Source organism: Erpetoichthys calabaricus, chromosome 9, assembly GCF_900747795.2.
Source record: "Erpetoichthys calabaricus chromosome 9, fErpCal1.3, whole genome shotgun sequence".
Classification (NCBI taxonomy): Eukaryota; Metazoa; Chordata; class Cladistia; order Polypteriformes; family Polypteridae; genus Erpetoichthys; species Erpetoichthys calabaricus.
The window spans coordinates 117,234,578-117,259,058 of record NC_041402.2 but is presented as its reverse complement, the minus strand read 5'-3'; the positions used below and the strand labels follow the sequence as shown (position 1 = coordinate 117,259,058).

The 24,481-nt window shown below is 38.7% G+C and overlaps 1 protein-coding gene across 2 annotated transcripts in view; it reads right to left on the bottom strand.

The window, feature by feature from the left end:
* LOC114658059 (BTB/POZ domain-containing protein kctd15) overlaps positions 1 to 23,383 on the bottom strand; it is a 122,459-nt gene extending 99,076 nt beyond the window's left edge. The window contains exons 1-2 of one of the 2 annotated variants that reach the window (XM_028810082.2): positions 22,440 to 23,383; positions 17,812 to 17,987 (exon numbers count right to left, since the gene is read on the bottom strand). In XM_028810082.2, the coding sequence (XP_028665915.1) occupies positions 17,812 to 17,987; positions 22,440 to 22,448 (185 nt within the window). In that variant the 5' untranslated portion in view covers positions 22,449 to 23,383. Of the gene's footprint in view, positions 1 to 17,811; positions 17,988 to 21,010; positions 21,226 to 22,439 lie in introns of those variants that run through there. The other variant, XM_028810085.2, reaches the window with a different exon arrangement.
* Positions 23,384 to 24,481: the final 1,098 nt, after the last annotated feature.

The following is a 24,481-nucleotide window of genomic DNA, read 5'->3' as shown; positions in this document are numbered from 1 at the left end:
TGGCATTACACATTCTGGGATTGATATCAATAAGTATTTCCATTAAAGAAAAAATAAATTCAGGCCTCATAACTAATGGGTTGGACTGCAATTTTCAAGGCTATGGGTTTATTCCCCACCGCTGACCTAGTACCATCAAACCTTGCAAAAGCCCCTCATCCAGCTATTGCTCCAACTGTATAAATGTAGAAATAAAGTGGACAATGTAAACAGCTTTGACTAAAAATATCAACTAATACAATTTCTGTACGTTCATTACCATTTGCTTAACGTTTTGAAAAAATTTGAAGGAAGGTGTTCCTTAGGTTTACAAATAACAGCGACTGAATAATTACTTCAGTAAATGCGATGGTGATGATAAAAGCAGAAACATGTGCATCTGAATTTTGGTTTCTTGAGTTCTGTTTCATTAGCCTTCAATGAGGATTTGAATAGCATACTCTAGAAACAAACACAGGCCATAAAGTGGAGACAGCTGGGCTGTATTACAGCTCTGTCACTTGGGGGGTTAAAGCAATAACTGGTAAAAGTTCAAATCTCCTGACTATTCTCTACCATCATTTTAATTTTCACCATGCAAGAGTTACAAAATGGCTTGAAGGCATGTGCTCTGTACCCACAAGCTCCAGAGTTTACATAGTAAACAAAAAATACAATAATTGTAAGAAAAAACATGTTTTGCTTACTACCACAAAAGATCCTTGAATAAAACTTCCTACAACATCCTTTTACTTTATTTTGTAAGGTTATTTCTTATTAAAAAAAACATGAAGTCAGCAGTACAGATTTTATTTCAGACTGATCAAAGTTGTCAGGTCCATTGATAAAGATGTCGTTTTATTTTTCCCTTCAGAATGTCATCTTTGTAAGTATGTTTGCCTATGGAATCCCCTTGGCAGATTCATTGTGTCTGTTCTTTGTTAAGGTGCACTAAAGACAGCTTATTCCCAAATCAGTTCCTCACTGCACACAATGCCGACAGCAGCTAAAATGTTTTCACCTCCTAACACTACCTGCAGTGTGAAGATTCAGCCTCACACCCGCCCACCCTCCCCCAATCAACAGCAGCAAGACTTCATGGTGTCTGTCATGCTGGCTGAATATTTTAGTGCTCTTGTGACATCTTCTCATTTTTTTTCTTTTCATCAGTGCTCTGAATGCTCATGCCAAGAATCTGTCGTTCAAAGGAATTACTGTGAATCCCAAGACTGAGGGTACAGTGTGACAAAGTTAAAATAAATGAGTTTGTAATTTATATATAGTACCTTCTTGCTAAAGTTTACAACAAAATAGTTTACATGAAAAGCATACTATAGGGGTACTAACAGTAATAAAATTAAATAAATTTCAGTATCAATGGAAGGGCTTTCTTCATCTTATATTAGATGGCAGAATTAAAATTCTTTTTCATTATCATGCCAAAGTTGCTACACTTTTCTTCTTATTAAAATGCTTTTTAGAAAATCAGATACAATTTTTTTTTCATTTATAATATGAAAAAGTATAAAAAGGAAACTTTCCAAAGGAGAGGGAGGTATGACATGACCTATATTCCAGCTTATGGAAGGAAGCAGAAGTAATCTGTAATTACTTGGTTAAGCATGGAAAATCCTGCTCATCTTCTTTTCTCTTGGCATTGCTATTAAAACGTATTGCCATTTACTGGCAATCCAGTGTTACCTCACTCACTCATAATTTGGTATCAATACAGGAAGCACTTTACCGCCAAAATGCTGCTACTGTATCAGCTGTTTCTTTGTGCAATATTCATTGATTCCAGGCACACTTAACCTATATGGTATTTAACTCAAGGAAGTCACTTGGCTTGCAAACCTTTGACACCTCTATACTGACAATAGGTATGCATCCTCCAAACAATTACACATTAAATACAATATTTCAGTTACACACCACTTTAACAACATACAAAACATACACTGTGCTAAAAGAAACCTTCTAACTTTCCCAATCTTTTATCAATATAATTGGTTGAAACAATACTATGTAGTAATTAGGAAGATTTAAGTGTCATTTCTAAACTATACCAATGTATTTCAAAGAGGGCACCCCTAGATTATCAATGGAAATGTGGACATTCTTCATCAATTTGAGGAAAATGTATGTAACTCAATTCAAAACGGTATACATCAAAAATCTTTACTGGCTAACATTATCCAAAATATATTCAGAACAAGATCAAAATTGTTGCTGTTGTCTGCAGGTGCCTGCCCCGTCTAGGTTATATGTTTTTGGAATGTCCTACACTCTGATCATATTACAAAAATATGCACTTAATTGTCACATTATTCTAGATTTAAAATTATTGTTTGCTCCTAGTCTTTCTTACCTTATTCAATATGAAGAATACTAACCCACCCTTAAAAAATCATTAGGTTAGGTTAGGTTCAGTGTGGTAGAATTTATAATCTCAGAGGGCAATTTGTTTGCAACAGGAAAGTACAAAAATATAAGTCATTGTTCAAGGAAATAAACAAAGATACAAAAACTGACAACCAGTGTTATCATGTATACACACACTTAATATTAGTACAAAGAAGAATAATTCAGTTCAACAGTATGCAAAATAATCATTCAGAATTTAGCATTTTGCAGCATCCCTACAAGTAAAAAACTTCAAAAGGCATATAGCTCCTGGAATAAAAAAGTTAGTCAGTCAGACATTGTCTAACCTGCTCAGTCCTGAGCAAGGTAACGGGGGGTTGGATGTTGAACACACACCCCAAACACACACTAGTGCCAATTTAGTACCATCAATCCACATAATCTGCATGTCTTTGGGCTGTGGGAGGAGACCAGAGCACCCAGAGGAAACCCATACAGACACGGAGAGAACATACAAACTCCACGCAGGGAGGACAGAATACAAGAATTCTTATATCTATTGCTCTTTGATGGCAACAGCTGAAATTTAGGAACTACTATTTGACAGAATTGAATTGGGCTTCTTTCAAACCTGTTTGTAATACAGTTCAGTGTCAGAGGTCTGCTGCAAAACAATAATTTTACAGCTAATTTTTACAATGTTGTTAAGATAGTTTATACTCTTAATACTGAGGTTGTCAAGCCAATATATAAAAGCAAATTTAACAATAGATTCAATAAAGTACTTATAAAACAGTGTCATTATGGTTTTGCCCACTTTAAAACAGTTGAGTTTCCTAAGGAAGAAAAGACATATCTGCTCCTACCTACAAATATGTTCTGTGTTAAGAGGGAAAAGTGTTTTTTATTTAATCCAGAATTTGAAAAAATAAAAATTACTCTATGACGAATGATCAAAAGCCTTAATAGAATCTGGGCAGAATTCATTGTTATTTTAGAATAAACAAGCTTCGTATCAGTTAGGTGTTACCTTTTGATGTAGAAATACATATAAGGAACAGCTTCAAAATGGGTAGAAAAAGAGTTTAGAGATCAAATAAGTTTGAACCCTAAATGTTTCAAAACCAAGCATACATTTTATTAATCTGTTTCTTATTCATTGTAATGTGATTTACAGAATCAACAAAAATAAATAAAATTTAGGCAGAACTGCATGCTTTATTGAAGGGCTGGCAGACTCTGAACCATAACTTTGTGATGCCAAGTTCAACTTCATTCACTACACTGTATGTCTAAGTGTGGTGCAAGATGACCTGCAAGAAATGTTCTATCCATTAAAGGAACAGGAGGAGCAGAAGTCTGATAAAAGGCAGAAGCAAACCCTGGATAGGACCTAAGTTCAGGGCAGGACACAGGTACAATAAATAAAGTACATAACTCAAACTGATTCAGTAGCTCATCTTGAAAAAAAAAAGACACAGTGCTTTCTTGATTGTTGATGGATGCTAACACATTGTATTGTGAGCACCATCAAGAAAAAAAGAATTAGATTTACCTTAAGGAATAAAGACTGAAAAATGATTTTTTACCATTTTAGTAAGAAAGAAATAAATATGAATAACATAAATCATACTGGGCGGCACGGTGGCGCAGTGGGTAGTGCTGCTGCCTCGCAGTTGGGAGATCTGGGGACCTGGGTTCGCTTCCCGGGTCCTCCCTGCGTGGAGTTTGCATGTTCTCCCCGTGTCTGTGTGGGTTTCCTCCCACAGTCCAAAGACATGCAGGTTAGATGGATTGGCGATTCTAAATTGGCCCTAGTGTGTGTTTGTGTGTGTCCTGCGGTGGGTTGGCACCCTGCCCGGGATTGGTTCGTGCCCTGTGTTGGCTGGGATTGGCTCCAGCAAACCCCCGTGACCCTGTGTTCGGATTCAGCGGGTTGGAAAATGGATGGATGGATAAATCATACTAAAATTTCAAATACATTCTATTTTATATTATCTAAATATGTCATCTGACTTACAGTGCATCTGGAAAGTATTCACAGTGCATCACTTTTTCCACATTTTGTTATGTTACAGCCTTATTCCAAAATAGATTACATTCATTTTTTTCCTCAGAATTCTACACACAACACCCCATAATGACAATGTAAAAAAAGTTTACTTGAGGTTTTTGCAAATTTATTAAAAATAATAAAACTGAGAAATCACATGTACATAAGTATTCACAGCCTTTGCTCAATACTTTGTCAATGCACCTTTGGCAGCAATTGCAGCCTCAAGTCTTTTTGAATATGATGCCACAAGCTTGGCACACCTATCCTTGGCCAGTTTTGCCCATTCCTCTTTGCAGCACCTCTCAAGCTCCATCAGGTTGGATGGGAAGCGTCGGTGCACAGCCATTTTAAGATCTCTCCAGAGATGTTCAATCGGATTCAAGTCTGGGCTCTGGCTGGGCCACTCAAGGACATTCACAGAGTTGTCCTGAAGCCACTCCTTTGATATCCTGGCTGTGTGCTTAGGGTCGTTGTCCTGCTGAAAGATGAACCGTCGCCCCAGTCTGAGGCCATGAGTGCTCTGGAGCAGGTTTTCATCCAGGATGTCTCTGTACATTGCTGCAGTCATCTTTCCCTTTTTCCTGACTAGTCTCCCAGTCCCTGCCACTGAAAAACATCCCCACAGCATGATGCTGCCACCACCATGCTTCACTGTAGGGATGGTATTGGCCTGGTGATGAGCGGTGCCTGGTTTCCTCCAAATGTGATGCCTGGCATTCACACCAAAGACTTCAATCTTTGTCTCATTAGACCAGAGAATTTTCTTTCTCATGGTCTGAGAGTCCTTCAGGTGCCTTTTGGCAAATTCCAGGCGGGCTGCCATGTGCCTTTTCCTAAGGTGTGGCTCCGTCTGGCCACTCTACCATACAGGCATGATTGGTGGATTGCTGCAGAGATGGTTGTCCTTCTAGAAGGTTCTCCTCTCTCCACAGAGGACCTCTGGAGCTCTGACAGAGTGACCATCGGGTTCTTGGTCACCTCCCTGACTAAGGCCCTTCTCCCCTGATCGCTCAGTTTAGATGGCCGGCCAGCTCTAGGAAGAGTCCTGGTGGTTTCGAACTTCTTCCACTTATGGATGATGGAGGCCACTGTGCTCATTGGGACCTTCAAAGCAGCAGAAATTTTTCTGTAACCTTCCCCAGATTTGTGCCTCTAGACAATCCTGTCTCGGAGGTCTACAGACAATTCCTTTGAATTCATACTTGGTTTGTGCTCTGACATGAACTGTCAACTGTGGGACCTTATATAGACAGGTGTGTGCCTTTCCAAATCATGTCCAATCAACTGAATTTACCACAGGTGGACTCCAATTAAACTGCAGAAACATCTCAAGGATGATCAGGGGAAACAGGATGCACCTGAGCTCAATTTTGAGCTTCATGGCAAAGGCTGTGAATACTCATGTACATGTGCTTTCTCAATTTTTTTATTTTTAATAAATTTGCAAAAATCTCAAGTAAACTTTTTTCACGTTGTCATTATGGGGTTTTGTGTGTAGAATTCTGAGGAAAAAAATGAATTTAATCCATTTTGGAATACGGCTGTAACATAATAAAATGTGGAAAAAGTGATGCGCTGTGAATACTTTCCGGATGCACTGTATGTTTTTCCTTTTAAAATCTTTATTACTGAATAACATGAAACAAATATAAGTGGATTTAAATGTCTTTGTTTCTCTTTAGCATTTGTGACATGGATACACCAAAAAGCACAATGCAGAATATGCTTCAAAATTTGTTAATTTAAGCACTTTACAAACATGCTTACTCCAATTCAGGACCACAGATACTTTGTTGCTTAAAAAAATTCCTTGGCAGGACAAACTCATTCATGACCTCTCATGCCAGGCCAATTTACTGCCACTAATCTAGTAGTGAACTTGAGTATGTGCAGAAATCTGCATCAAAATAGTGGAAATATACTGTATGTAAACGTCATTCTGTCAGTAACAGGCTAGGAACTGAATCCAGGATTTTGTCCTGAAAGCCACAGTGTCATCAGTGTTAGTTAACTGTTGACTTTAATTTGGCCCTGCATAACTGGTTATCTGTGTAAGTGCATATTGTGATTGCATGGCATCCTGTCCAGGGTTGGTTTCAGTCTTGAATTCAGTGTTTTTAGGCTTCAAGTTACAACTACCCTGAAATTAAAGACACAGATTCAGAAAATGGGTAAAGGAAAGTGGACACATTGGTAGGAATTAAATGTGGTCTGGGAGGTTAAAGGGTGTTCTCAAGAATGTTATGTACAATTAAGATATCAGTTTATTGTCTATATGTATTTTTTATAAAAGAAATGAAATGAAAATAAAAAAAATGTAGAAAAAAATAAATATTTCATGGGTTAGATTTTATTTGGTACTGGAAATCTTTCTGATTTTGATAACTAATGCACACAATGCTAAACAAAATAATTTGCACTATAAGCAGTGTTGATTTTTAAACTAGAAGATATGCTTGAGAAATGTGTATTCTACTCTTGCTAACCTCTTTGATCTTGAACTAACCATCAGATAAATCAGACTACTTTGACACTGAAAGCCTGACATCAATACATACATCACTTCCAATTTCTGAGTCAACATCTATCAATATTTGCGTACTGCCTAAAAGAAAAATCTATCTTTAAAAAATATATATGCAGTAATTATGAAAGTGTTCGACTACTTGACAAATTGGCTAAACTGGCAACAATTCTTACTTGATATATAACCCATACTATACATACATGAGGCAAATGACAGCTTTGTACGTCAAAAAACAAATTAGAGAAATATTCTAATAGCAATATTCTTCCTAAATACACTACAAGTGCATGTTTTAGTAAAGCAAATTCTACCAACAGGATTGTTACAGTACAGTATATGAAAAAACTCAGTTATCCATATAGGATCTTTAAAGCGATTAGACCACAGTTTACACAAAATTACTTTTTTTTTTTTAACGAAACCCATAAGCCTTCAATTGAGTGTAATTATGAAACAGTACAACATCCATCTCAGGAAGAAAACTATGGTGTGCATGCTGAGGCGTGTGTGTGCCATTAGAAAAGAACACATTGTAACTAAAGTTGGCTTTCCGATGGCAGTAATGAAGTAATGGTGGAGCTTCAAAAAAGGAAACAGGAACTAGACAATGATCCTTTTAGCCATGCTACTTTTTCTTTACACACTCATGATTGGCTCAAGTTGCCCCTCTTTGCTTTGCACATTCCCTACTGCAACACACACAAACTATAGAAAGAACTGCCTCTCATTTATGCCTGCAATTATTGTAGATGAGGTGTGCTCAGTCTCTCACTTTTGTATGGCCTTCCTTAGTCTGATACACTGGAAGTAAAGCATACATGTACTCCTGAATTAATTAATAATAATGAATTATTTTCATTTATATCACATTTTTCTAACTTACTCACGCTTTACATAGTATACAGAAAGTAGTTCATGAATAATAACATTGTAGGATCTGTATATCATGCTGCCATTCCCAATGGGTGAGATGGTCTTGTTCTCCTAGTGGTTTTAAACTTCAAATTAATCTTACAACTAAACAAAGCTCAAACTATAGCACTGCCCTACCTACTACAATTACCTGCATTAATAGGCCAATTAGCCTGTCATTATGGAAGCCTGAATTAGTCTTAAATCTGACCTTTGTCTTCAAGGCATTGTGTTGGCACAATAAACAATTCTTGTTTGTTCTCTATGTGTTTTTATGAAAAATTAACATTCTGTTTTTTTTTTTATTTTTAGTGTTTTATTATAAAAGAGTCAAAGAACTGATAAAAAAAATTAGTTTAAGATGTAACATTATGAGTTTGTCTGCTAACAGGAGCACTATACAAGAGAATGCTGAATTAAATATTTAAATTATTATACCAACAAATGTTTATTGGTAACACTTCTCATTCATTACCAACTCCCTTGAACAGGCAGTCCTCAAAGAATGGCTGGATTTAGCTTTGTAGCATTAGTCGACAATTAAACCTAATCCTGCCAATCAACAGCCCTAGGGCTATTATTTTTGGATCTTTCTGTAAAAGTGTCCTTTTTCCAGATTTCTTTTTCCCTGTGTAGAAGAGATGCCAAAATATCATTTTGAGGGCAATATTTATAATTTATGGCCTTTCTTTGGACCAAACGAGGATTCGTGCAACCTAGGATTGGACTAGCTGTCTATTATCAGATTTATAAAGAATGCTGCATGCATGCATAACATATTATATTATGTTCTGTATAAAATGAATAATTGCAAACTACATGACATACAAAAATTGTTTTATTCATAATTAAGGTGTACCATAAAGTGGGAAAGAGCAATTAATCTTTCTCATGATAGAATGAAGGTGCCTAGCACAATGTTCTTAGATCTCATTTGTTTTAAATGTAGGAACACTGAGCCCTGGAATGATCTACTTGCCAGTATAAGAGAGGTCCTATCAGTCTCTGCATGTAAATGTAAGCTAAAGATTTGGCCATAGTATATTCCTGCTTGAGGTGAAAATATCAGTTGCATGTTGTTTTAAAATAATTGTAATCAGATTTTATCATTCTCTTCCTGGTGTCCTGTGATGATACTTCTACTTGGACTAAGTTCTCCATCTGGCAACAGACCTCATAATGAATGAAAACAGCACTATGAGTGACAAATCCAATAAAATGAATTTGCCATATTTCACCAAATTCATAGGCACATGCCTGCACCACAGTATAAAATAATGGCCAAAGAACTGCTGGGCAATCAGTTGGCCTAGTCACATAGGCTTAGAGATGTGTTTGCAATATCTCTTTGGGCCCCATGGCTTTGTTGTATTTTTTCTGAAATCTTTGTAAACTGGACTTTTATTTTCAACTTTTCCATTTCCAGCACACATTACATTAAATAAACTTCTATATTACCTCACCATTACTGATGAGTTGCATGTAGATGTTTTAGGTAAACGTGCCCTTCCAATGTACCTGACTGCTGAAACAGTGACACCAAAATACTTTATGAACACATAGTTAAATATCAGTAGATGATGTGTGTTTGCAAAAATTTCAGAGGGCACATGCATAAGACTTTAAGTGGCTTTGAATGTAGAATTTGTCCTGGGTGGCTTTGAATGTAGCATTTGTCCTGGGTATGACGTTAAACTGTATACGGCCCTGCAAGCGGTCCTCCATCTTGCTGGGAAATCATGGTGGTTGGTGGCAGGATTGGGACTCCAGCCACTGTAAAAAAAACTTCACAATGCTCTGAGATGACAGATACAACTCCTTTCTGCTCTCTGTGGGGATGAGGGAAAGCCCTTGGGAGTCCCATCCCCAGAAGAATCAAAACCGTCAGAGAGCCAATGGGGTCAGGCCTGTTGGGGGGTCAGAAATGGTGTAGTGCTGAGGCGTCACCTGCACGGCAGCACTCAGGTCCCAATTTAAGGCGGCCCATCCGGGTAGGCATGATGGTCATCTTTCTTTGCTTTTGGAGGAGCCGCATAAACTCCACATTTCACTGGCAGCACTCTCTGAGGTGCACAGACCTGTGACTGGCCAGATCTCTATAGGTGGATACACCTTTTATTAGTCTAGTCACTCTGATAGCTGTCATACTCAGGGAGTAGCTGTTGCTGTAGCGGATTGGCTTCTTCCGATGGTGTCCATAGTTACTCCTTTCAACGAGTGTATTATGAGACTCAGATTATAGCACTCTCTGCTCCGAATGTACTGAGTGATGTCTCAGTGAGGGAGACATTTTATTCATAGCTTCGCTTGGTGCTTGATGGGTGCTTTCGAGGTGACACTCTCCTGCTCATGGATGACTTCAATGCAGCCATTGGCTATGAGGATTGTCTTGGTCCCCATGGGTCTGGTGACTGTGATGAAAGTGGCTCCATGTTCCTTGACTTTGCAAAGGGTCAGGGGCTGCGAATCACTGGATCGTGGATCCAGCACCATGGACTTGGTACTTCAATACTGGTGGTGAGGTGATGGAGATCAATCACATCCTCGTGAGGAGACACTGGAGGCTATTACAAAACTGCAGGGTCTACAGATGTGCCCAGTTTATTAATTCTGACCACAGACTTGTTGTTGCTACTCTTAAGATCAAGCTTAGGTCCAGTAGGTTACCACCTACTAGGAAAATGAGGCTGGACCTGGCCAGACTCCAAGATCAGGCTGTGTGAGGAACTTACGGATTTGGGTGCTACTGCCAATCCTATTGTGATATGGGAGACTTTCCGTGATAAGTGTTGCTGAGGGTTGTGTTGGTGTTACCGGTGTTCCCAGAAGGAGGTGTTTCATCTCACAGGGCACTCTGGATATCATTGAGAAGAGTTGCAGCACACGGTTTAATGGAAACTCCGGTAAGTACCGGGAACTGTGAAGGATGGCTGCGAGGGCTCTGAGGGCAGATAAGGAGGCATTTGTTAGAGGAATCTGTGAGCAAGTGACACACCATCTATGTTCTAGTGACCCCTGTCTTGCTTACAGAGGAATCAAAACATTATGCACTTCCGAATTTGTTCCTAAGAGAGTCGCAGTCGGAATGGCTGATGGAATGGTCCTTAGAGGTGACACTTAAGTTGTGACCTGCTGGACTAGCTACTTTGAGCAGCTGTTTAAAGCTGATCCACTGGCTAGGACGTTGGATATCTCTGGGTCCATGGTTCTGGAGGCTGATCCTCCAATTAGCTGTGGACCACCCAATCTCACTGAGAATGCACAGGTGGTGAGGTTAGGGAAAGCTGCAGGGATCTGTGGTATCCAGGGTGAACTTCTCCAGGAGGTAAGGGTGTCCTCTTAGCATTGCAAGCAATGTTTGCTTCCATTTTGGAGACTGGCGTCATCCCAAATGACTGGAAAATGGGACTTGTTTTCCCTATCTGGAAAGGGAAGGGTGATCATCTGGATTGCGGCAACTACAGGGGGATAACACTGCTCTCAGTGCTGGGTAAGGTCCTTGCTAGGTTCCTCCTCAATAGGATCCTTGATCACTTGCTCATCTACCAGTGACCGGAGCAGTCTGGTTTTACACCTAAGAAGTCTACCATCGACTGCATCCTAGCACTGAGGGTTCTCATGGAGCACAAACGTGAATATCGGTGGAGTTTCTTTTCAGCCTTTGTCGATTTTCATAAATCATCCAACTCAGTTGATCGAGCTGCCCTATGGGACATCTTGAGACTTCGCAGGATCCCCTCAAGGTTGCTGGATATCATGGCCGGCCTGTTGTAGTAGGTAATGCTGTGTAGAGTGGACGCAGAACCTCTGCGTTTTTACCAGTTGATTCTGGGGTTCATCAGGGATGTGCTCTTGCTCCTGCTCTGTTCAATTCTTGCATGGACTGGGTGTTGGCCAAAGTCGTGGGGTCCAGCAGCTGTGGGGTATCTGTTGACGAAGAAAGATTCACTAATCTTGACTTTGCCAATGATACTGTGATCTTCACTGAGTCAATGTAGGCTCTGATTGGGGCTCTCGAGAGACAAGCAACAAGGAGTCTGAGCATCTGGACTTGTGAGTATCCTGGATAAAAACCAAGATCCAGGCCTTAAATGACCCTTAGGCACAGCCATCAGCAGTGTGTCTGACTGCAGAAAGAGTGTCAACCTTGTCGAGAGGTTTACTTACCTTGGCAGTGACATTCATGTCTCTGGTGACTCTTCCTATGAAGTCAGTAGACGAATTGGGAGAGCATGTGGGGTCATAAGGTTGATGGAAAGGGGTGTGTGGCGCTCCAGATATCTATGCAAAAGGACGAAGGTCGAAGTCTTTAGAGGCCTGGTGCTTCCTGTCTTTCTACATGGTTCTGGGACATGGACGCTATCCAGTGACCTGAGACAAAGACTGGACTCCTTTGGTACTGTGTCTCTTCAGAGAATCCCTGGGTACCACTGGTTTGACTTTGCGTTGAATGAGCAATTGTTCATGGAGTCCTGAATGAGGCACATTACTTCCATTGTGAGGGAGTGTCAGTTACAGCACTATGGCCATGTGGAGCAATTCCCTGAGGGTGATCCGGCTTGCAGGATCCTCATTGTTGAGGACCCGAGTGGCTGGACCAGGCCAAGGGAACACCCACGTAACACCTGGCTGCGGAAGATAGAATATAATTTCTGGAGGGTGGGATTGGACCACATGCCTGCCTGGGGGGTTGCCAACCAGGATCCCAAGCTGTTTCGTCATGTGGTGGGTGTGGCAATGCACTGTACCTGTGCATGCTCCCCAATCAGACCTGACCTGAATATAGCATGGTAGTTAGTGCCAAATGCAATACAGACAACTCATCATAAGTTGTCTCAAGTAGAATAGTGTAATTAATGACCAAAATGAGTTTCACTCCTGTTATCAAAAAAAGCCAATGTGTCTGTAGCAGAAAAAAAAACCAAATACAGTCTTGATACTTAAGGATAGGAAAAACATTGTCTGGTCAAAAACAAAATTGTTGGTGGTAGTGTGATGGTGCAGATTGTATTTCTGAGGCAAAAATAGGGTTCAATATTTAAAAGCTACAGGTGATGTGAACTATCATTGTATTACCAGTTACATTAATCCCTACATAGAAACAGTATACCCAGTTGTGAATTAGCTTTCAACAAGATACAGTAATGCTCTATGCCAGTTGTCTGAATATTCTGTAATTGTTCCAGATCCTTGATAATAAATTCAGTTTAATATAATGACCTCCGGGCAGCACGGTGGTGTAGTGGGTAGCGCTGCTGCCTCGCAGTTGGGAGACCTGGGGACCTGGGTTCGCTTCCCGGGTCCTCCCTGCGTGGAGTTTGCATGTTCTCCCCATGTCTGCGTGGGTTTCCTCCGGGCGCTCCGGTTTCCTCCCACAGTCCAAAGACATGCAGGTTAGGTGGATTGGCGATTCTAAATTGGCCCTAGTGTGTGCTTGGTGTGTGGGTGTGTTTGTATGTGTCCTGCGGTGGGTTGGCACCCTGCCCGGGATTGGTTCCTGCCTTGTGCCCTGTGTTGGCTGGGATTGGCTCCAGCAGACCCCCGTGACCCTGTGTTCGGATTCAGCGGGTTGGAAAATGGATGGATGGATGGATAATGACCTCCTAATTATGTCAATAATCAAGAGAATGAGATGTAAACAGCTATTTTACTACAACCACTTGTCAAAGTGACCTACCTGCTTATACCACACCTTACTCACCTTGTTGAGGGTATGCACCACTTAATTCAGGTAATCATGGGAACAAATGGTGTACCAACTCATGATGTGGTAAAAAATGTCAATTAAAGTATCCACTCAGTGCATATTATTGTCTTTATCTGATTTAAGAACATATTTTTAAAAAGAAATTAAAAAATATCCAGAGATACTGTATATGCATTCATATATTATTTATATTTGCACATATATTGTGCAAGGTTTTACATTATTTTGTGTATTATTTTAATGATAGTTCTAAATGTATATACTGTTCTGAATTTATCAGTGTGAACTGCATGATAAAAAACTCAAGAATATCCATGAGAACTCTCTCAATTATATGTAGAAACATACTATTATTGCAGCTTTATTTTTCTTGATGTGCATAACTTGACTACATGAACACCATCTAACAAAAGCCAGCTTCTCCCATTTAGCTAATTACTCTGTTAATCGGAATTATCGATAAGCATCATTACTTCCTAGAGCTCTTTCCATCTAATACTATGGCTTATATTTTCAATGACACTGCCAAAAATAACTAGAACATTGAATTGAAACAAAATAGAAAGGAAATTAAATATAATCTTATGTAAAGCTGTAACATGTACTATTGCACTGCTGCCTATTACAAGCCTATGGCACTCAGGTGTCTACATGAATATTGAAGAAAATGTACGTCAACAAGTTCATCTGCAATTAAGGAATCACATAAATAGCAAACCCCCATTGTTATATTACTCATTGGATTTTATTAGCATTTGTGTATAGGGTTGTGTATGTAAACAGCACAGGTGACATTTAATCATTTAATTTTTTCTGATCATGATATTGACAAGTATCCCTATTACAACACCTGTTTTGACAGCAGAATTCTACTGTCAGCTCCGTGATCACTGGGTTACAGTCTACACTTATAGTCCTTTGTGATAAACTTGGATGACAGAGTTCAGCATGAAAAAAGGCTTCCTAAGCTATAGATCTTCAACACTAGTGCCTCCATATGGAGAACTTTAATAAACACAATATATAAACAATTATAAGGAAAAAGCAGTCCTTGTGGGGCTAGAGTAGCAGGAATTCATTGTACTCACAATACATTAAACATGGAGAGACATCAGAGAAGCTATTTTACTTTTGCAATGCTGATCATTCACTGATTTCCTGAACCCATTTTTTTCCATAAAGGATTGTGAGGGACCAGGAACTACCAGAGCTATACCATAATAAGGGCCAACCCTGGATAAGTTGTCAGTTTTTGGATGGTCACACTCGTGCACAACTTCACAATTACTGGGGGTTGTTTTGAATTACCAATAAACCTTATATGTACATCTTTGGGATGTGTGAGGACAACTGGACCAGACAAAGAGAAAAATGCATGTAGATAAAGGAAGAACAAGCCAACCTAACATCTGTGTAGAATAATCAAAATAAAAGAGAATCTATGTATTACAAGTAGTCTCTATATACTGTACATCACATTTTTTTACTGTTTATGGATTGTAGTGAATCCATTCCTTTTATCTAAGAAGCATAACAGAAAAAGTCAAAATTGGCAGACCGTGACAGAAAGTCAAATTCTGTATGCCTATGTACTACAGAACTATGTATTTCACAAGGACGAGAAAAGGGAAGCTCTTTCAAACATTAGGTAGAGCACTTTGATGTCACACAAGACTCAAAAATGTAAGCAAAAGGAAAGAACTTGTTCTGCTACTTAATTCACGCATGCTGTAAATGTTACTTTATTGTCAAAAAATGCTGAATTGGTCAAGGGCAATGGTTTTTAAGAATAAAGTGAATCTTAATTCTTACCTTTTTGAAGAATTTATAGAAATGAGTCCTAAATTATGCTACTGGTTTGACACCTTAACCATACATTTGTACAATACACATAAATTCCTTTAAAATTAGATGTTTTGACTCTGCGTCTTTCTTACGTATTGAGTCAATGAAAATGACTGTGTTAGGTAATAAGTATTTTTACAAAAATGTTTCATTCTTTAAACCAAACTTCACCTGAATATTGATGTTGATGATAGTCATCTATCTTGGCATGTCTGAAAATGCCTTACTACGAATAATCTCATTTTGAATGGAGTCTGATGAATTACAAGTAAAACAGAATGAAAAAAATTAACACCACATATTAAATGTTCCTGCAGATTGCATTCATCACAAACAATGGATATTTGTTTTAGTCATTACCTGTTAAAAAACAAAGGAATTTCTCTAAGCTTCCTGTATATGATGTTTTAGAAGGGTGGTGCTAATTTAACTTGAGCAAAAATCTTTCTTTTTTCTCAAAATCCATATGAACAAATATTTTACCCACTATGCTAACTGGATTTGTATCTGGAATTAAATGACAGTTCCATTTATTTCATACAGCTTGCATTATTTAATACGAAACACTAACTAAAGCCAGCAGTTAATAAAAAGAATCAATCATTCCACTTTGTTTGAGTTGGGGTGTGAAAAGCAGTGGAGTGCATGCATTACACTTAAATAGGAAAGCTTTAAAGGAATTGATATTTGTCTTGTCCTAATAATTAAGGGAAGTATTCACTAAAAAGAAAGATGCTTAATGCATTTTTATTAAGAAAAACCTTAACTGCTTCAAAACTAGGAGTGAATGACAGTCAGTATTTCTAGAAGCAGACATTCAGATTTTACATTTATAAAAAAGTAACAGTGGGATATGTTAGTTTAACCACTATAATTAATAAACTTTATCACTTAGTAGCACATCTTTTTTTAATGTACTCATATGAAACTTATTTATTAACTCCATCAGAAACTATTTAAATGTTTACTTTTTGTCAAACCTATCTACTTTAACTAAGGTTAATAACTGCTATTAATCTCCTAAATAGCTTTCATTTTAGGAAACATTTGTAAAGTTATGATGTGGGCCCAATTGTTTCCATTCTTGACAAGGGCTGATTAAATATTAATGTTAATTAATTTTTATATACACTATGCATGATGCTCCCAACCTACCTACCTCATACCTATGTATGATTTGATATTGTATCATATGAATTTTGTTAGCTTCATTTATTTGTACTGTACAAGTTATATTCAAAGGCCAAAGGCTTTGACCTTGTCCTCTGTGTTGTTAACATGTATAACATGTCTTTCTGTATATTCCAATTTCCTTCTTGCCAATAATATATATATATATATATATATATATATATATATATATATATATATATAGTGATTTCTTTTAAATGGATTAAGAATGTCTTCATAATTCTAATATTAAACCAGCCTCTTATTAAACACCACCTAAAAATTTCAAAACACACCTTTACCATTTGATCAACTAAATATGTAGTACTTTTTTAATTGCATAGTGTTCACATAATTAGATTAGGTTTTTGATGCTCGCTGGGCTCACTCTTTTCTTTTTAATAACAGCAAACTCCAAATATGTAATAAACAGAAAAGGTGGTAAAACTGAACAGGAAGCATCTATGAAGAAATCCAGCTATATAAAACAAAATGCCTCACACTATCTAATGAACTTCATCACTTACTATTTAATGAAGCTCTCATTTGTTGTTTAATCAACGCAACATCCAATTTTATAACCTCCATTACATCTAAATAAAGCGAATCACTCTGCATCAAGTAACCATTAACAAAGTAGTAAGCTAACGCACACTATCAACACAACGATCCGTCTGCAGATGTCCTACTATATATATAGCACCTCTCGCATCATGTTCTATCAACAATGAAGTGCCTATCAAACACATTACAATACACATCTCATATGATTACAATATAGAGTGTACAGTTCAATGTGGTTTTATCATTCTCTGCTAAACAGAATGTGTCACTAACTCCTGCAGCTCTGGTCACAAACAAATTAGACGGCTGACACTTCAGCACTCGATTAGTTAAATTTCAAAGCTCCTAGGGAGGTGCCTGCATTGGCTTCTGTCTACAACATCTATCCTTTCGCACAGGTCCTTTTGTCTAGGATGTTCGGACACGAGTCTGTATTATATAATGTATATTGGCAATCGCATAAATACTTGGTATTATAATTATCCTTAAACCTTGTTGCCTAATGCAATCACTTACGAATTCCCGCCGGTCAGTCGAACCTCAGCTGTCGCAAAACAGAAAAAAGGAACTCGACTTCTTGGAGCCGTCCTGCCAGTATCGTGACCCTACAAAATCATCTAGAGGCACAGAGTCAACTTAGTGAAAGCAGCACCCGGCAATGCCAGATGACAGACGCCATGCACTTACCTTGAGTCCGGGTACTTGGTGAGGGTCGCCAAGCTGCTAGTGTACATATGCCCTCCGACATCGATGTGGACTGGCGCGTTGGCTTTGGTCAGCTGAGCCGGGAGAGGAATTCCCTGCGCGGCCAGTGGAGAAACTGGGGAGCGGGTCAAAGACAAGCGCGACATGCTTCTTCCTTCCTGGAAGCAACACGAAGAGGGAAAAAAATGTTCAAGAATCACTAAAGGGATCTTTTACAGCTAATACTACCCTGAGTCCTATCAGATCAGTTCTCCATCTGCCTGATCGCATATTTAGCTTACAAATTATTGCCACAACTCTAATTAAGTGTATTTGCATCCTTTTTCCCATTATACCGGAGGGGGATTGGGAAGATGCTTATTAGCGATCAAGAAAGAAAAAAAATGCTAGGTGTCAGCCTCAAGGGGCATAAAACAAACTGCAAAATTCTAATTAAAGGTCGTGGGTTTATGTGTTAGACGTGAAATATCCCTTGACAAACGAATAACCAATTTGTGAATTGGGATTCAGGGGGTTTTGCAAGTTTGTCTCAATAACGAGACACCTCTAAATTAGCGACTTCCTCATCACCAAAGGCGCGCTTCTGATATGCTACCGTTCGCCAGAAAAGCAACATTTAACGGGGGGTCTTTTGCCTCACAATAGTTTAAAAAGTTTGTAAATATGATTTCGGCCAAGTGAAGAAAAATATATATACATTACATATACAAGGAGAGTGTGTATATGTAATATATATTAAAAACTGTATAAAGTTAGAAAAAGTCAAATAAAGTGATAAATAGAATGCACTAAAAGGACTACAATTCATTTAAAATACGCTAATTTCGAGATGAATCAATTTCTGGGAGTCTATTCTCTCTAAACATTATGCGATTTAGCCGCAGAGCACTTCTTCGCTAATGCGCTCTTCACTGACAGCTGCAATATTCTGATGTTTAGCATCAATAAGCTCGTTTTAGTTACGACGTTTTGAAAAAGACATATTTTAATACCTTATAGGTCAGCTGAACTGCCTTTGTTCTGAATATTTCATATTTTTTTTACCACTGACCTAAAAATTATATGTAATTTAAAACAAAATAAGTATAATTTCCTGCCAAATTAATGAATCTTTTTAATACTTAGCACGTCCACTTCCCTTAAGCAGGAATCTTTTTTTAATCTCTAGGAAATGATACATGCTGCCTCAGAAGGTGTCATTATTATTCATAATAGTTTATATTTAATTGCAATTTTTCAATCCTCGTCGACATGCAGATTTGTTAACACCTGCTGGATGGGTAGAATCACCTGTCAGACTTTTGCGACGTTGCGGACGCCCCCGTTGATTTCAGAAAAGAGGACATCTTTCCATCCTGCGAATTAAGATGAGGATTTTCCTCGCAGGCAGCGCCTGTCCATTAAAACTAACAATTGGACGGTATTGTCAGCATTTTACATGATATGTTTTCTCTCCTCGCTTTTGTTCCGTTTATAGATATAACCTGAAAAGGCATCAGGTGTGTAGTGTTTATCTACTGCTGGAATGTATGTGTATGTTGAAGGATTCAGCTTTAAAGATAGATAGATAGATAGATAGATAGATAGATAGATAGATAGATAGATAGATAGATAGATAGATAGATAGATAGATAGATAGATAGATAGATAGATAGATAGATAGAGAAAGGGACAATCTTTCCATAAACCGATCCAATCAAAGTGTATTTACTTATTTCAAAACTTATTTAGAAATGTTACATTCCGGCACATTATTAAGTTCTAGCAAATTAAAAGCAACGTCCAACACGCCCACGATCAAGCACATACATCATAAACCATTTTGAGGGCTGTTTTTGATGTTCCCATTCAGACCTGAAAACACTGATATGACTCTCTCTCTCACTCTCTCTCTCTCTCACTCTCTCTGTCTTCTATCCCTCCCACACGCGTAGCTCAACATGTTACGCATACGATCACTGGCTCTGCTGTTATATATTTACGGATTGAAGTTTCAATGCGACTGGTACCAAGGACCAATTATTGTGAAAAAGAAATAAACAAAAATAAAAGAGTTTTTTTAGAAGATATGTAATTATATTTTCCTCTGGGGGATTAGCCAGATAATTTGGGAGAAGTCGCCAATGATAAATGGAGGTAAAGTATTGTGGAAAAGAAGAAACTTTGGGGAAAAAGGCCAGAGGCCACAAGAGAGCAATTGCGCTTCTGCTTAAATGTAAAGTAGATCACAATGAAATAGGGCACCATATGCTTCCCTCTAGTCTATTTCCTGTGATGTAAGAGGGACAATTACCGGAAATACTGTATATCTATAATAATGAATGTAAAAGTTATTTTCTTCAAGTTCAAGTTTATGATTATTACTTAAACGAGTTTTACAATTTTTTAAAATATCTTTAATATTTTAAGGCCATTTACAAGGTCGCAACTAAGATTTTTATACACTGAAGGGCTATCCAAGAAGTAGAGTACAACTGGTAATACAATTTGGAGGCCTAAACTTCTTGACCACCTTCAGTCATCGCTGGTCTCTGAACACTGTATCGCGTTTGTGTATTGCACATACTGTATTTTCCGCTACATTTCTCCCACACTCATATCCCGGCTGTGATGCACACGAGGAGCTCCTGCGGTGCCGAACTTTATTGCCTCTTTTTTTTCCCAAGGATGTTCCTAATGGAATTCCGGCATGCAGACTAATCAATCTGCGGGTTTAACCCATCATGAGTAATCTACATAAAACCACACACCGGTACACTTTTTTTTTTGTAGTGGGGCAAGACACTCGTCTCACTAAACGATTTGTTTCTTTCTTAGCTATTGTGCTCGCGTTTCTCGGGGCAATCAGACGGCCTGCTTAGCCGTTGCGGCTTGAAATCATTTCAGAGAAGCGCTGCTCCATGAAGTTTCTCATTTGCTAAGCTGTTATTTTAACCATAAAAGGTAAACAGAAGGCAGTTTGTTCGAGCTCCACTCAGATCCTAGCTCGGGGCCGTGTGCCCCGGGGCTGAGAGAGCTGAAAGACTACACAATTTTCCAGGGTGTTGGCTTTCTTGCTCCGTACTGTGCCTATAGGAATACTGTTCATTTAATACACAGCCAGGGCGATACTTTTTCATATCCCTGTGAAAGAAAGACTTCAAAAGACTTAAGAACTTTTGGGCGTATGAAGCTATCCCACCTCTTCATATAGCCGCAAGCCGTGGTAACCAATACTGATGTGAATGCTGAGGGAATACAGCAGAAGTGAAGTTGGCCAGAGACAGAGAGGCGCGGGGAGGGAGGGGCTAGAAGGTGAAAGGTTACAAGAAAAAAAAAACGGCAGCCAGCAGCAGCGATACGAAAAGACTAAAAGGAGTGAAAAACTGGCTAGGGGAAAAAATAGATACAGCGACGAGCTGCAACGATTCTGTCAACACTAAAGCGTCCTTCTGTTCAAATAAACACCTCAGTTGTATAATCGGATGAAGGCAGATCAAACATCTGTGCCACCCGACAAGATCTCTACTAACTAGTCCGAACTTTGTTGAAGCTCCAGTAAGTCATCCGAATGATTTTTCACAAGGTGGCTCTATAAATACTGCATGAAGTTATCTCAGAGATTTAAGCCATAAGAGGTTATTGCAAACGAAGAAAGACAACTTACTGATAAGTAACTAAACAGTATGACAGATTACTTGTAATATTCCTAAAATTTAAATTACAACATCCTAGCATCGAACATAAACGTTATAAATAATAACGAGATAAAACAACTCGGAAGTTTTCAGTTCCCACACTACTGATGCTTACCCACATATCCCCCCATTCTATTTTTTTATTTACATTCTTTTATACTGTCTATAGCTGGAACAGGGAAAACACCAAAACAACTCCAACAATGCAGATGCCACATTTTTCTCCTCGTGTTACATTCATTTGTGCCCAGGGGAGGAATTCTGCCAATTACACAACATGGCGCCTTTTTACAGAGCCACTTTTAAATGACACGGATGAAAAGGGCACAGCTCGTAGAATATATTTTGTAGGATCTATAAATGAAAGAAAAAGTCACCCTTTTGACTCCTCTTTATCATTCTATACGGGCTAAGTACAAACACCCTCGGTCGCAGGCGACCTGCGCACGGATGGCACTTCCCGGCATGGTTAAGTGCCTTTTACTCGATGCCCCCTCTCCGCGTAATTCAGAAGCATGATGTCCCGATGCTAAAGTAAAAGAAGAGATTGTATATATCCGGACACAGCAGTGGCGAAACGACGCAATCCTCCAGACTTCATATATTGCACGCCCCCCTCCCGGATCGCATCCTTTTCGGCGATATTCCCCATAAGTTTCAGTAAAGTGCACAAGCTTTGCCCAGTAAAAGCGACGCCTCACGAGCTCCGTGCAGTTGTGCTCACTCCCGGCGAGAAAATAAGAGAACATGAGCGAAAGCAAAGAAGGAGTCCTCTCCGCCACGCCGCTTTTAAATCGGCCGAAGTCTGTCGGGCTATACGGCTCTAAAAAGGGTAGCTGTAGCTTTAAAAAAAATCTACAGAGTGCAGGCTAGACGAGTTCAGACCAGGCACTTTCCAAATAAGAAACACAGGAAGCAAAGCGGTGTCCTTACCTTGAACATAGAAGAATTCTCTTCTTGCCTTTTGATAAATCCCCCGCACTCTTATTTCTACACACTTTTAATATCAGATGCTCGGCGATCGCTGTAAGGAAAATCGCTCTTCTGTTTTTTCCCTTTTTTTCTAAAATGAAACTGCCGAGGCTGTTATGAGAAGAAGAAGAAAGCCAATAATCCGTCTCTAAATAACAGAGGGAAGCGAAAAAAAGAATTCTTGCTCAAGGCTTTCCAAACGCCTGTAGGGCAAGGATTAGGCTACAATTAGCTCAACCCTACTCGCGCCCTAGCTAATTTCGCGATGAAAATTTGATATATTCTCCTTTCCCCCCACGCAGAGCTGCTGATGCTTAAAGCAAGTGGGGTAATTTTTGAACCCCCTTTTTCTCATGGAAAAAATCCTTATAACGGTTTTCAAGTTCTCATTTGCTGTGGGGATAACGGTTTGATATTGTTGGGTATCAGGCAACTGTCACGTCGCTCAATAGACTTACTGATGGAAAAAAGCAGATTTTAATCATTGTCATTTCGTCTGATGTAATATTTCCCCAGGCATTTTCAACTAGGCATAAATTTTCGGTTCCCAAATAAGTAACGCGGGCACGTTTCTCGCATGTCTTGTACTTATAGAAGCACTTATGGAAGGACAGGGTAACTTGTTGATAAAGTAATTGAAGAAATGCTGATGTTAAATATGCAGATCTCAATAAACAGTTATCATGCGGCTATTTTTTTCGCTTTTCCTTTCCCCTCTTACTAATGTCTCGTATTGTAACACCAAATTTCCTGTAGGCCATTAAAACCAAATGACGTCTATTGACATGCATTCTGCTATAGCAAAGAGCGCCCTCACAACCTGCCTCTGGCAAAACGCGCCATTTCAATTATAGTACACGGCTAGATGGAGATGTCTGCCACCAAGATTTCCCAGGCAGGCAAACAGGCAGGCAGACAGCTTTCAGATCTGCTAGCGTTTTCAACCTTCTAACGTCTCTCTCCCTTTTTTTCACAAAAATACCAATAACATGGTAAAAACTAAAAACACACAATTGTGTTGTTAACTCCGAATGCAGTTTATTCATTTAATGAAAGTAGATAGTTCTGCACTTCTCAGCTGTAATCATTAGCCTCTGCGTGAGGATTTTTTGCTTGTTGTTGTTGTCCATCATTAAGTACGTTCTTAAAATTTTACGGCTTTAAATCATCATTTAGGCTATGTTTAGAGCTTGGCGTTAAAGTGGTATTTTTGGCGCCTCCTAATGGTCAAGTAGCTTAACACACATGGTGCTGTGTTAAGGAAAGCCGTGGTCACATTTTGTTACGTTTTAAAAAAGAAAATTAACGAACAGAAATAAAATGTACAATGGCGCGCCCAGATGTGAATTTTATTAAATTATATTTTCTACTAGTAGTAATTAGATTGGATAAGAATAGATAGACTTTATTAATCCCAAGGGGAAATTCTTAAAACTCTATGCTTAAATGAAGGTTCTGGTGATAGGACGTGTGCCATTTTAAAACTTTGGAAATGCTTAAAATAATTTAATAAGAGGTCAGTTTTTGAAGTTAAGTTCCAAAGTGTACTGAATTCTTTATATAATATTCATGATGTGGTTTTTGATATTGCCCTCTATGCCAGTAGAGCCATTTATTTTATAAAGCACCTTTCACAGGGCACGCCATAACAAGCACCCTTACACAATAAACCATAGTGTATTTTACACTAGCAAGTATAAGATCATTCAGGACATGACAAATAACAAGAAAACAAACAATAACATGACCTGTTATATAATACTATGGAGTCAGGTTCTGCTAGCTATAGATCCAATTACAGAACAATATGGCAGATGCAATCAATTCAAATGTAAGAGAAAAAAAGTAACATTTTAAGTGGGATGTAGATGTGACCACTTAATATAACATTATGGACATTTTGCAGGACTAGCAGTAACAAAACCAAATGAGCTGCATAAGAGGTCTTTGAAATAGTAATAAGGCAGGTGTCTGTGGTTCTGTTTTATCCGGCAGGTTGATTT